Source organism: Podarcis tiliguerta (assembly GCF_965153285.1).
Source record: "Podarcis tiliguerta genome assembly, chromosome: 14".
Lineage (NCBI taxonomy): Eukaryota > Metazoa > Chordata > Lepidosauria > Squamata > Lacertidae > Podarcis > Podarcis tiliguerta.
In genome coordinates this window covers 35,601,601-35,616,487 of record NC_139547.1, presented here as the reverse complement: position 1 = coordinate 35,616,487, position 14,887 = coordinate 35,601,601, and the positions used below count along the sequence as shown (strand labels likewise).

The following is a 14,887-nucleotide window of genomic DNA, read 5'->3' as shown; positions in this document are numbered from 1 at the left end:
AGAGAAGAAGAAGAAGAAGAAGAGTTTGGATTTGATATCCCGCTTTATCACTACCCGAAGGAGTCTCAAAGCGGCTAACATTCTCCTTTACCTTCCTCCCCCACAACAAACACTCTGTGAGGTGAGTGGGGCTGAGAGACTTCAGAGAAGTGTGACTGGCCCAAGGTCACCCAGCAGCTGCATGTGGAGGAGCAGAGACGCGAACCCGGTTCACCAGATTACGAGTCTACCGCTCTTAACCACTACACCACACTGGCTCTCAGCAGGTCTCAGCAGGCTCAGGGGAACCGAGAAGTTTGGAGAAGAACCAAAAACCCACTTCTTTTAAGAAGCCTAAGAGGGAATGGTACTCCCCTCCAACCCCCCCCCCAAGCAGTCAGATGACAACTGAGCATGCTCAGTAGCAATGGAATATTGTGTGTGAATTGGAGAAGAAAAATAGAAAACCAGGGTGGGGGATAGAGATGGGCAGTTTCAGTTTCTTTCAATTTCTCCAAACTTAAATTCAGTTCACATTTCCACATCAGTTTACAGAAAACCATTAAAATTCATGAAAATGGTGCGAATTTTTCCTCATAAATGCATTTTTGTATGCTATCTGGCCTGGCATGCATGGTTTTGCAAAACAGTTTCTCCCAAAATAATGCATTTTTTGTACATTCTTTTCACCAATGCATGCGTTTTTAAATGCATGCCTTAGTTTGGTACATGCATTTCTTGGTACACATTTTTTCACTACCTTGCATTTCCACAGCATGTGCAAACCTCATGGTAAAACCAACCACAATATTCTTTAAGCCACAGCAAACACATCTGGGCTCCTTAACAAAGGGTTAGCCCTGCTCCTCCGTTATGAATGTGGGGGGGGGAGGGGGATAGATTCAGTTCACATTTAAAGGGGAACAGACCTAATTTGCACTTTCCAAACTGATATGCAAACCAAAAGTCATCTACCCTTTGACATCCTCACTTCTCCAAAGTTTGCAATGCAGTTCACCAGCCAAAGTAACTGTGTACAGAAATGCATAGACTGGGGTAAAGTGCCTATAAAATGCAGATATTTGTGAAAATAACGCACAGGTTATTTGCAAAAAAATGCACATATGAGGCAAAATTGTACATATGAATGTGTATACAGTGGTACCTTGGTTCTCAAACAACTTGGTACTCAAACAACTTGGAACCCAAACACTGCAGATCCGGAAGTAAGTGTTCCAGTTTGCAAACTTTTTTCAGAAGCTGAATGTGCTCCATTTTGAGAGTTACGCTTCCAATTTGAGTGCAACACTTCTGTTTTGAGTGTTACACTGAGGTCTGTCTGTTTTGCTATTTATTTCTCATTTTTGCTTTTCCGGCTTTTTTGTTTTGTTTTTGTGACTGTGTGGAACCCATTTCAGCTACTGATTGATTGATTGTGTGACTGCAGTACATTGTTGATTGCTTTCGTTTTATGGATCAATGGTCTCGTTAGTAAAATTCAGGTTAAATTGCTGTTTTAGGGGTTATTTTTAAAAGTCTGGAACGCATTAATCCATTTTGCATTACTTTCTATGGGAAAGCACACCTTGGTTTTAGAACGCTTTGGTTTTGGAACGGACTTCCAGAACAGATTAAGTTCAAGAACCAAAGTACCACTGTATATCTAGAGAAAGGCACATTAAAACGTGGCTTGTTTCTAATGAAAAAAATTGCAAACTGATGTGGAAATGTGAAGAGCTGAGTTTAAGATTGAGAAAATGAGAAAATAGAATGGGCAGCATTTCACCCTTGCAAATTGCACCCATGTCCTTTCGATACATTCAGTGGAGACCTGGGGTTGTGTAAGCTCCGCTCACAGAAGATCCACTGAAATCAGCATGCCTAAGTTAAAGGTAAAGGGACCCCTGACCATTAGGTCCAGTCGTGACCGACTCTGGGGTTGCTTTATTGGCCGAGGGAGCTGGTGTTTGTCTGCAGACAGCTTCCGGGTATGTGGCCAGCATGACTAAGCTGCTTCTGGCGAACCAGAGCAGCGCACAGAGACGCCATTTACCTTCCCGCCGGAGCGGTACCTTTTTATCTACTTGCACTTTGACGTGCTTTAGAACTGCTAGGTTGGCAGGAGCAGGGACCGAGCAACGGGAGCTCACCCCGTCACGGGGATTCGAACTGCCGACCATCTGATCGGCAAGTCCTAGGCTCTGTGGTTTAACCCACAGTGCCACCCATGCCCATTAACCTGAAGGAGTTTACTCTGAGCATCGGAAACAGCCCCTGGCTCCTAAACATGAACCTGCCCCCCACTGTTGAGTCTGGCTCTTGCCCAGATCATTCCCCTTGACCTCCGCCACCCCCTTGACATCCATCTGCAGCCTTTATGTCAGTGAATAATGTATGGCTGAGAGATGCTTTAATTACCCTGTGGAGCCACAGGATGGGACAGAGGAATAAGAAGGGAGACCGCAGAGCCAGGATGCTCTGGGACGGCTATCTATAGCCCATGCAGTTCACCTTCATTATATGTGTTGGGAGCGCAGCAAGGAAGGCAATAAATAACACAAATGGATAACTGCCCCTTTGCCCACTGCAGGTTGGACTCTGGCCCGCAGGGAGGAAGGAGCTCTGCCAGAACAGCCGAGCTCTGCCAGTGCTTGTCCCCTGGTGAGAAGGACAAACTGCAAAGCTGCATCCTTTGTGGAAGGGCCCCAACTCAGAGAGAGAGATCTGCATTGCACCCAGAAAGTCCCTGGTTCGATCCCCAGTAAGGAAGGGAGGAAAATCCAACGCAGTTCACATTTAAAGACGAACTGTGCACTTTTTGCACTTTCCAGAAGAATGCACAAACGGAAGCAAAATTCAGACGTCTCTGGATTTTGCAAGGCAACCAAGCCATGTGTGTACAGTGGTATCTCTGGTTACATACTTAATTTGTTCCGGAGGTCCGTTCTTAACCTGAAACTGTTCTTAACCTGAAGCACCACTTTAGCTAATAGGGCCTCCTGCTGCCGCCGCGCCACCGGAGCACGATTTCTGTTCTCATCCTGAAGCAAAGTTCTTAACCCGAGGTACTGTTTCTGGGTTAGCGGAGTCTGTAACCTGAAGCGTATGTAACCCGAGGTACCACTGTACAGTAATGCATATACTAGGGTAAAGCGTCACGAGGAGTCGGACACGACTGAACGACTAAACAACAACAACAAGGGTAAAGCGTGCATGGAAAGTGTATATATTGGTAGCAATGGCCTACAAAATGCCTGATATTAGGAGGAAATGCTTTACAGAACTGTCTATATTAGGCCAAGTAGCATACAGATGTGTGTCTATTAAGGGAAATTTGCACTAAGCTGCTGATGAATTTTCAGGCGTACTTTTTATTTACTTATTGCAAACTGATCTGGAAATGTGGAGAACTGAAGACTGGGAAAACAGGTAACTGGGAGAAACTGGAACTGCCATATTCACCCATCCCTAACCCCTGGAATCTTCTGGAAGGGCTGGGAAACATCCGCTCTTGGAAACCTAGAGAGCTGCTGCCAGCCAGTGTGGTCAATACTGATCTAGATGGATCAATGGTCTGGCTTAGCATGAGACAGCTTCCTATATTCCTTTGACCAGTGGTGGGGGAATCTCCAGCGCTTGTCCCCCGGGGGAAGAGAAGGACCAGGCTTCTCAACCCTGCATCGCATCAGTAATACATTTTAAATATATATATATCAATATGCTAAGATGCAAACTAGCCTGACAGAGGCAGCTATGACCTCCAAAGTTTCAGAGCTGTCGGCTATTACAGTGGTACCTTGGGTTAAGTACCGGTACTTAATTCGTTCTATAGGTCCATTCTTAACCTGAAACTGTTCTTAACCTGAAGCACCACTTTAGCTAATGGGGCCTCCCGCTGCCGCTGCACTGCTGGAGCACGATTTCTGTTCTCATCCTGAAGCAAAGTTCTAAACCCAAGGTACTATTTCTGGGTTAGCGGAGTCTGTAACCTGAAGCGTATGTAACCTGAAGTGTATGTAACCCAAGGTACCACTGTATTTTTATTATTACTATTATTTCATTAAAGGTATATACAATTTCACTTTAAAAACAACAACCCTAAAAGTGGTTTACAAAAAGAACGAAACAATGAAATGATCAATAAAATAGAGTTTGAAACAGTCATTTGAAACATTTTAAAAATAATTAAATCAACAATAAACTAAAACCTAGATTTAACACATGCCAACGTTCTACATGTCTGGATAGCCTTGCCTTTTTAAAAAAATGTTTTCAGCGGAAAAGAGTGCAGGGAAGGAATCTGCCTGATGTCAATCAGCTGGGAGTTCCAAAGGGTGCAGCCATATTGGAAGACCAGTTTCTTACAAATGCAGAATGAGTGTTATGTGGTGTCTGTAACAGGGCCACTTCCACAGACTGAAGAGGTCAAGGAGGCATATGTAGGGTAATACCTAGTGGCAGCTACGCCTTCTATGTTTCTTTACCTCCCTTAAATCTCTACCATTGTCTCTCTCTTTCCAACTAGAAAGCTAACTGCAAAGATTAAGCAAGGATTTTTAAAAACAACAAGGGGATAGATAGCTCAAAGACACCTGCTGGCAGATTTTCAAACAGCTGGTTTACTTCTCCTTAGAAGGGTCATTTGAATCAAGCACCTCTTCTCACCCACGCCCACGCCTCAATCAGGCTCATTTATAAAGCAAGGCATCTCCATGATCTCAGGGCATAACTCAGGGTGAACGGCAGACACGAGGAAGCAGAAAGCTAGCAGCTTAGGGGGACAGGCAGCAGTGCACCAAGATAATTTTAGACACTGGATTTAATAGCCTTACAGCTAGGGAGGGAAGGATCTGTCGTATTCAGTGTGTCTCGGCTTCTCATTTCCCCAATCTGCACTTCAGTTTATCACGATTCCACCTCAGTTTGAAATGTGTTGGGGTGGGGTTAAGTCCACATGAAAATTTATCAGCATTTTAGCACGATTTCTCCTAGTATACACACTTTTGTATGAAACTTTGCCTAATACAAAGCACTATTCCCTGATACATTTTGTGTGCTATTTTAAGCAACGCAATATTTTTAATACACACTTTTCCCTAAATTTAGCATTTTTTGTACACGTTACTTAGCTAGAGAACTGTACTGCAAATTCTGAAAAGCATGAATTTCAAAGGATGGCTGAGTTTCAGTTTCGGTACTGCCTCAGGAATGTGAAGCGCGTTGAATGTCTTCCCCAGCCCTGCTACAGCAGGCTCACAACCCAAAAGACACAGCACACAAGGAAAAAGGGACAGGGTAGGAAGTGGGGGGGGGGGGGGACAATACTAAAAGTTAAATAGCTCTTATGATGATCATGATCTTATGAAGTATTGTCCTAGAATTTGTGGTATGGGGTGAAATGTTTGACGAAGGACTATAGTTCCGTGGTACAGTACATAGGCTTTGCATGAGGGAAGGTCCAATTGTTAGCAGCTTCAGGTACTAGGGGTGGGAAAAAATCATATCTGCAACCCAGGAGTGCTGCTGCCTGTCAGTGTGAACCCAGCCCAGAGGTGGCCAACCTGGTGCCCTCTAGGTTCTGGTAGACTACAACATCCCTGGGGCTGATGGAAGCTAGAGTCTAGCAACACCTGGAGGAGTAGCACATTGGTTACCCCGATCTAGCCTATTCCCTGAGGTGCTAGTTTTCTATGTGCAGGGAGTTTCCCTCCTTTAGATGGGTGGCATGGATGAACATTCCATCACATAAGCTTTCACTTGCTGTCTGATGTGATGCTGCTTGACCACCTTGGAGCATCCCACAGATGCTGACAACTACGCCGTAATAACAATAGTCACTCTGCAAGTAAAGATATCTGCTTGTGACCAGGCGGTTCCTTGATTTCCCCTCCCCAAAAAAGGATGATGTTGGTGGGGAAGCAACATCATTAGGCCTTGAGACATAATGATGTTTTGATCAATAACTGGCGTACGCCAAGAAAGGGACAATTAATAATTAATTTATATGGCACTTTCAATTTCAGAAGTACTTTGCAATCTTCAGCTCGCCCATTCTCTCAAATAATACGAGACAGGTGGCTGCTATTTTGAGGCAAGTTGCTCAGGCTGTGGCTCATTCCAGGACAAATACTCTTAGCTCTGGACCTGAAATAATCCAGTAAATTGGGATTGCTTCTTAGGGTGAAATCAGATGCTTGCTCATTCTGATTTTTTATACAGCACATAAACTGCCTTCTTGACCATTGCACCCATTATTGGTCTCATCCGTTCAATCTGCTAGAGTCTGTCTTTGCATGCAGGGGAAGTCCCTAACTCACTAAGGGTTTAAGACCAATCGGCTACCTTCACCTGGTTTAGCCGGCCAGTTGAAGCCAATCCCAGGATGCTGCTACTGTTGCAAGCTGGCAGCTTCTGGGAGCCACTGGTGAGAGCTGAGTGCAAGGTGAAAACCAAAGGTGGACAAACTGTGGGAGGTGATCCACAGGGAGCAGTCAAGTACAACATTCCTTGTAATGCTAGAGAAGACATGTGAGGGAATGTTTGGTTCAGCCAGACGAAACTTCCTGCTCCTCCTGGCTGGAGCATCCTTCCTTTGCATGTGACTAAAGGTGGGTGTGACCTTACCTGTCTAGGTAACAAAAAGACAAGTCACGCAGCACACTTCTCTCTTTTTCACTTCCTTCTACGTTTGACCAGCTTTTAACTAGGACTGCTCTGCTAGCTCTCAGATAGCAGAAGCACTGAGAATGCCCCCCTATATGGGTTAGATCCACATGTACATATTTGTAACTAAGTCTGCCTTCATGGATCCAACTGTGGACTGATGTAAGTAAACTTCTTTTACTGACTTTGCATAAGATTGTGGCGTCTTTATTCTTTTAAGAGGGATTCAAGGGAATTTACAAGGAACGTACAACTCAATCTCAGACAGATTGAATGGTATCATAGTGAGAGGCTTACACAAGCCTGAAACCAGCTATCTGCTGTGCGTGTAAAAAGGGGAATGTAAACTCTGCTAAGTAAAGGAACTTGCTAGCGCAAGTTAGGAAGGATATCAATAAACAATATATATCCTCTCCTGCTACCCTGAACATTCCCACACAAACTACCCCAGAAGGAGCACAATGTGTCCCCCAACTATTGCTGCCACCTTTTCCCATTTTTAAGGGAAATTCCCTTATTCCGAATAGGATTCCTCGGAAGAAAAGGGAAAAGTTGACAGCTATGCCCCCAACAGAAGTCCTAACACTCCCCTAACACCTCATACACACAGTGGCGTAGCGTGGGTTGTCAGCACCCGGGGGAAGGCAAGTAATTTGCGCCCCCTAACCCATGGATTTTAGCACTGATTTTAGCACTGCGAGTGCGAGCGCCCCCCCCAGATGTTGCGCCCGGTGTGGCCGGCCCCCCTGCACCCCCCACGCTACGCCACTGCATACACATCAATGTGACTTTTTGCCTCAATATGCAGCAACACCCTGGGATGATTTGGGGTTTTTTTCCAGGAATTACAGTTGCAGGATTCCAACCCAGAGAGAGCCATCTCCAAAATGGATGGTACTCGGGGGTTTTCTCTGAAGACGGATTGCACTGTTATTGCGGGGGGGGGGCTCCAAATAATGCAAGGGAGAGGGGAGTGAGCCTCAAATGTAGGGATCTCGAAAAAGTGGCAGCAGGAGAAGCAGTTAATGGGCAATGAAAAGGGGTAGCCCTGCCACGGGGTATGGTGGAGAGCTTCCTTTGCCACCCCCCCCCCCACTTTCCTGCGGCAATCTCCGGCAGCCTGGGAAGAGCAGACCCGACCAGCGACAGCCTGCTCAGACATATGCTTCTGATCACACTTTTCCGTCATTGCCGGCTGGCATGCTGGGTCAGGCACAAGTCCCAGGTCCCAGCAGGGAAGGCCTGCGATGAGAGAGGCAGGCACGATGGCTGGCTCTCCAAACTGCGGAGGAAAGGTAGAGCCCACCTTCCAAATGCGGGGGGGGGGGGCAGAATGCAACACTTGCCCTAGGATCTGACTGGCATGGGAGTGTCAGGTCAGCAGGCAGTTTTCTGTTTCAAGGACGGTCCGGACCAAGTCCAGCTTAAAAGATGAAGTTTTTAGAGAGGATGAGAGGCCTTGAAGTTGCCTGCCCACACCTGGGCAACAGACTGAGCAGGCTGCCCGCAGCTTACCTAATCACAGCAGGGATCAAAGTATAGCAGTTCTTTCTACATGTGCAAGGCATGTGCAAGTTTTATGGGAATCTATTCTTCCTTTTGCCCATTGTTGGCGAGGTATTTCCTCTTTTGGGGAAAAGGGGCAGGTTCTGCAGCTTTTTAATGAGAATTTCCCCTAATATACACATCCACGTGTGCTATTTTGCCCAATATACATATTTCTGCAAAGCGATTTCCTTCAATGTGTCTCTGTATTATTTCCCCTAGGATATGCATTTTAATGCATATCTTCACCTTGTATGCTAATTTTCCTATATATCCCTTGGCTCGCATGGCTGGCGAACTGCATTGCAAAATTTGGGGTAGGGCACGTTTTGAAGGAAGCCCATGTTTCAGTTTGCGTATTGTTTTGGAAAGTGGAAATGTTGAGTCACAATTGGATGCTTTGATTGGATGTGTATATTTAGATTTGTGATTTAACTGTAAAATGTGAAAATGAAAAATAAAATATTTAAAAATAAGTGTGAGCTGAGACTGATTTCTCCCCTGCCCCTAGTCTGCGGGCCACGTTCCCTTCTGGGCATCTTCCGGGAGGGGGTGTGGTATGCTAAAACTGCACAGGAATAGGAGGGAAAGTAGGCACAGCAATCAATTTAAGTGTTCCCTTTGTACAGAAGGCTAGTACAGTGGTACTTCGGGTTACAGACGCTTCAGGTTACAGACTCTGCTAACCCAGAAATAGTACCTCGGGTTAAGAACTTTGCTTCAGGAAGAGAACAGAAATTGTGCTCCGGTGGCACAGCAGCAGCAGGAGGCCCCATTAGCTAAAGTGGTGCTTCAGGTTAAGAACAGTTTCAGGTTAAGAATGGACCTCCGGAATGAATTAAGTTCTTAACCCGAGGTACCACTGTATCTAAATGTACACACAAATAGCCCCCCCCCCCCCCGGCATCTTTTTCTGAAAGTAAAGTTCTGATTAACTTGTGGGCCTCAACAATGTTTTATTTCTAAAAGGAGTCCCATTTTTTGCACCCAGTCGCTTCAAGCTGCACAATATTATTATCTGTAATAGATTTCTCTATCTTTCATCCAGGCAAGCAAGAAGCATTATCAGAGTCCAGAGGCACATTCCAGCCAGGCAAAGCAGCTCCAGTGAGGGGTGTAACTGCAGAGAGTCTGGAGGCTCAATAGAGGGGTCTGGAGGGCTGTATTTGGCCCTTAGCCAGAAGTTCCCATCCCTGTGTTACATTAGACCAGGGGTAGGCAACCTAAGGCCCAGGGGCTGGATGTGGCCCAATCGCCTTCTCAATCCGGCCCACGTATGGTCCAGGAATCAGCGTGTTTTTACATGAGTAGAATGTGTGCTTTTGTTTAAAATGCATCTCTGGGTTATTTGTGGGGCATAGGAATTCACACACACCCCCAAAAAATAGTCCAGCCCACCACATGGTCTGAGGGACAGTGGACCGGCCTACGGCTGAAAAAGGTTGCTGACCCCTGCATTAGACCAATTAAAAGACACACAGACAAACAGTTCCTGGGTAGCTTAGTCAGTAGAGCATGAGACTCTTAATCTCAGGGTTGTAGGTTCGAGCCCCACGTTGGGCAAAAGATTCCTGCATTGCAGGGGGTTGGACTAGATGACCCTCATAGTCCCTTCCAACTCTACAAAGCTATTGTTCTGAATTGTTTACAGGGAGGCTAGACAATGCTGCATCAAAGGTGAGTGTCACCCCACACTTTCCATTGCATTCCCTGTCTTTTGGGGAAGTGGGTTTGTTGCACAAGAGTGCCGGACAAACTGTAAATTCCACAACCTGAGTTTGCCGGTGTGTGATGGACTCCCATCCTTAAAATAGTGGCCTTTTGGAACCACCCACAGTGCCAGTCTCCTCCAGCTCTTTGGACTTTGCGGATTCAGTCAGCCGGAGCCTCTGTTGTAGTACACAGAGCGGGACACACACAATAATCGCTGGATCAGGGGAGCTTTGCATAGTTGCTGGCCATGAACTGCTGCCCTGGGATTAGGAATTAGTTCAATACATGCCAGGATCCAGGTCCTACAGTGAGAAAAGAGGTCTTTAGCCTATCAAAGGCGGTCCTGTCAGGTCAGAGGCCATGGTCTGGTTGTTTCAGTTCAAGATCCCTGGCAGGTCCTTCTCGCATTGCCTCTGAAATAATTTTGCATGGAAGTTGTGTGGAGGCTGCCAGATGACGGTTCCTTGCTAGCAGCCCCACCCCTCCCAGTGGCTGCCAGCAGAACTCAGGCTAGGTTGTCAACTGACCAGAAACTGGTCTGCTCCTGTGCCTTTAATAGCAGCTTCATGGGCAGAAATCCATAAAGGAAGCTTTCCCCCAGCCTGGAGCAGAACGTTATCAACTACTAATGCCTATCAGCTGCTATTATTAAAGGAACAGGAAGACCAGAACCCAGAAGGTATGCAGTTAGAAGAACTCTGGCTGGCCATTGGCAACCCAGAGTTTTTACCCTTTTATCTCTGCTGCTGAGTTGGTCCTTCTCAGTCTTGTGATTCCCCCTTCTTTGCAGGGATAGGGGGCCCTTAATCCATACCCGGGACGCGGGTGGAGCTGTGGGTTAAACCACAGAGCCTAGGGCTTGCCGATCATAAGGTTGGCGGTTTGAATCCCCGCGACGGGGTGAGCTCCCGTTGCTCAGTCCCTGCTCCTGCCAACCTAGCAGTTCGAAAACACATCAAAAGGGCAAGTAGATAAATAGGTACCACTCCCGTGGGAAGGTAAACGGCGTTTCCGTGCGCTGCTCTGGTTCGCCAGAAGCGGCTTAGTCATGCTGGCCACATGGCCTGGAAGCTGTACGCCGGCTCCCTCAGCCAATAAAGCGAGATGAGCGTCGCAACCCCAGAGTCGTCCGCTACTGGACCTAACAGTCAGGGGTCCTTTACCTTTAATCCATACCCACCCCACAACACTATCCCCACCACCCTGCAATTTTAAGAAAATAGTGTCTCTCTGATGTAGCCTTCCAAAAATGGTTGCTAGAGTCTGGCACAAAAAGGTAATTCAAGGGAAACTCAAGCACTCCTCCGTAGATTTGAAGGTAAAAGAGGCATCTTGGACTCCTGAAACAAGGACTGCCCAAAAAATCCCAAACAGCTGGGAAGGGCTTGTGGGGAAGGGATGAGATCCTGGCTCCATTGCAGAGCATCTGCACTGTGGGTGGTTCCAGAAGGCCACTATTTTAAGGGTGGGAGTGAGCCGGGAGGAGACCCTGGCTCTGTTGCAGATCATCTGCTTTGCACGCAGAAAGTCCTAAAATCAATTCATGGCATCCCCAATAGGGCTGGGAGAGACCTCTGTTTGGAGGCCTGGAGAGCCACTTCCTGTCAGTGTAGAGAGTGCAGAGTTGGGTGGACCCAGGACCCCAATATGGGAGTGTTGCTTCAACTCAGTACAAGGCAGCTTTCTGCAGGAAGGAGCTGTAGCTCAGTGGGAAAGAACCTGCGTCGCATGCAGAAGGTCACGGGTTCAATCCCCTGTCACATCTCCAGATGGACTGGGAGCTGAAAAACTGGAAAGCTGCTGCCAATCAGTGTAGACAACACTGAGCCAGAGGGACCAATGGTCTGACTCAGCCTAAGCCCAGCTTCCTACGTTTCAGATTCCGCCATGTTTCTAAAGCAAGGGTGTTTTACAAATTGACACCTCTCTGAAATGAATTTCAGGGCTGGTTTGCACAACTATTTTTAGACGGCGAGGCATCTGCGACACAGATATTGTTTGCCTGTTTTTCTCCTGTTGGGGGCACAGGTAGGGGTTGCCACCATTTCTTTCCTCTTCGAGTGGCCTTGCTCCTGTGTTTCTTCAGTACGGCTGACACCCAGAAATGTCGCAAGAGATGCTCCCAGGGGCCCCAACCACCCTGTGTTTTGCCTCCATGTCGGGAAAAGCCTCTCCTTATTCAACACACAGGAGCAGAGAGCAAGGAAAGAGTAAAAGTAAAGACGGCACTCCTACTCTTGTGTCAATAACTGAGCATTGTTTAACCACCTCCATTAAAGGTGAGTTGTGCCATGATGAATGGGCATCTGGGCGAGCAGTGAGTTTCCTGGGGTAGAAAAATGCCACAAAGTCCACAATGTTTTTTTCCATGCTTTACAGCTCAGCTGAGTTCAAGAGCCACATGGGCTTGTATGATTCCACGCTTTTCCTACTCAGAGTACACCTCTTGGAATCAATTGGCAAGCCTAACCTGAGTTTTTTTTCCATTTCCGTGGGTCTACTCTGAATTGGATCCAACCCAATATTACCTTTGGCATTGAGTGAGCGTACTTGGAGACAAAATGGGGAGGAAGAGAACCAGGGGTATCACCATCTTGAACTCCTTGGGGGGAAGGAGGAATATAACTGCGGTATATTAGGAAATAACCAGTGCTATTTTACTAGAAAAAGAGGTACCGGAACTCACCATGAATGCCTCGCTTGTTCTTTTATAATGGCAGTGGTGCCCACCTGAGAGGAACTGAGTTCTGGTGAGCTGCAGCTGAAGCAAAGCCCTGGAAATAACCTTTGAGGGTTTGCAACCTTGGGAGAGATGTATAAGCACAGCATGCAAAGTGGAGAGTCCACACAGCGCCTCTCTGGGAAGGGCTGTGGTGCAGGTGGTCTTGCATTCAAAAGGTTCTGGGTTCAATCCCCGGTATCGGCAGTTTAAGGGCCAGGGAGGTGGTGCTGGGAAAGAACTCTACCCAAGACCCTGGAGGGCCACCGCTGGCCAAAAGCAGGCAATTCTGAACATCATGGACCCATAGGGCTGTATCCAAAGCTAGTCCTACCCACAGCAGCCCCATTGAAATTAATGGGCATGACATTGCCTGGATCTGTTGATTTCCATGGGTGTGCCTCTTGAGTAAAAGTTGACTGGAGGTGACTCATAGGCTAACCTACTATAAAAACACCTTCCTCTGTGCAAACTTCCTAGTGTGGACTAGGATCTGAGAGATTCCTGCATTGCAGGGGGTGGAGTAGATGACCCCTGGGTCCCTTCCAACTCTACGATTCTATGATTCTAGGATCCCCACCTGGCCATGAAGCTCACTGCGTGACCTTGGGCCAGTCACTGCCTCTCAGCCTAGCCTACCTCACAGGGTTGTTGCTGGGATTAACTGAGGGAGGACCATGTACTCCACATTGAACCTATTGGAGAAAAAGGTGTGATATAAATGCAATAGATACCTAACTAATGAAATGCTCTGCATGCTGACGTTTTTGCTCACGCCAGAAACAAGTCTGGTTTCAGCATCAGAACTCAGTCCTAAGAAAGCAGAGTAGCAACAGTGTGCCTAGGCATGTATAAAGGGCCTCTTCTTGACCGGTGGGATCATCAGAACCATCCCACAAACATCAGGGTCCCATGTCGGAACGCATGCTTTCCAGTTAGGGTTGAGCCCCTGGGACCTATATAAATATGCAGCCTTGACTACTACAGGACACAGGACTTCCCTAGACCGCTTTGCCTCCCGCGCACATCCCGACACCTGCCCTTCGTGCAGGGAAGTCTCCTCTGACCCACCTGTTCACTTGCAAGGGCTGCAGCTCCTCCTTCTGAAAGCAGGCGAAGCAGAAGGAATCCATCTCCCCGAGGATGCTAGGAAGGGGGCGAACCAACTCCAGTCCAGTGCTAGCATCTCTCTTTGCTCGGGGTGGGGCTGCTCTCTGCTGTCCCGGCCCAGTCGCTGAGAGGAAGCATCTCAGCCCTTGGTCTCTCTCATGACCTGCCTCTCCTTCCAGCTTGCAAAGCTGTCACAGCTCCCCTTGCAGAGGCCCTGCCAGGCTGGGAGCTGGACCAGGAGCCTCCAGGGCCAAAGAGGTGGGCGGAGGTGTTTTGCGGCCTAAGCAAGGGGTCTCATCATTGTCAGGCCTTAACAGGCTCCCTGACAGGCAGTGAGACCAAGGCAGGCTTTCACACCTTCTTTCTCAAAGGGTTGACCATCTCCTGCCATGCTTAGTTCTCCCCGTCTCACCATGGGAAGTCCACAGCCTTGCCTTTCAGCCCACCTTGTAGCTTCTATAGACCCCAAGTCTGCTCAACAGGAGTGTAGGCCTCAGTAGATTCCTCTCCACTCAGGACCCTCTTTGTCAAACCTTGCCAGCACCCCTCTCTTTGGCTGTGGACCACCGGACCTCAGAGCAGGCATGGGCGCCGAAGGCATAGAAGTTCTCAGGCTTCGAGTGAGGAGCTTTGCAAGACAGGAGATGTTCCCTTCAGGCCAGGACCATCACCAGGCGTCCTTTCCCAGGAGATGGTGCAAGGTAGTCTTGACTGCACGTCCCAGTTGTTGGTGGCAGCGATGCTCCTCTGAAAGTGCCGTTGCTCTTCTGGAAGGGACAGGTGGTCAGTCCTGGGCTGGCCAGATTGCCGTGACGGACCATGGAACCTGGCATTCAAAGCATCCCAGCGCAACGAGAGAATCTCTCTCTTCCAGGGACCATCTGCGTGGACGTCGCCAGCTGCAGCAGTCCAGATCTGTGGGACAGGAGAAGGAGTTGGTGGCAGCAAGTTGTATGGAAAGATATGCATGTGCATGAGAGAGAGAGAGAAAGGGAGAGAGCAGTGCTCCTTCTTGACAGTTCATTCAGGCTGCGCAGCCAAGGAGACCGGGAGAGCAGCCCAGGCTGGCCAAGCGCACACAGCCTCTCTCGCCCCGGGAATAAAAACTTATGGGTCCGCCAAAGAGACCCAGTTCCGCAGGGCTTGTCTCGTTGACAG

At 47.9% G+C, this 14,887-nt stretch overlaps 1 protein-coding gene across 1 annotated transcript in view; it reads right to left on the bottom strand.

The window, feature by feature from the left end:
* SBK1 (SH3 domain binding kinase 1) overlaps positions 1 to 14,887 on the bottom strand; it is a 74,285-nt gene extending 59,398 nt beyond the window's left edge. Inside the window, exon 1 of the mRNA XM_083414256.1 lies at positions 13,691 to 14,887. Coding sequence (XP_083270382.1) covers positions 13,691 to 13,752 — 62 coding nt within the window. The 5' untranslated portion in view covers positions 13,753 to 14,887. The remainder of the gene's footprint in view (positions 1 to 13,690) is intronic.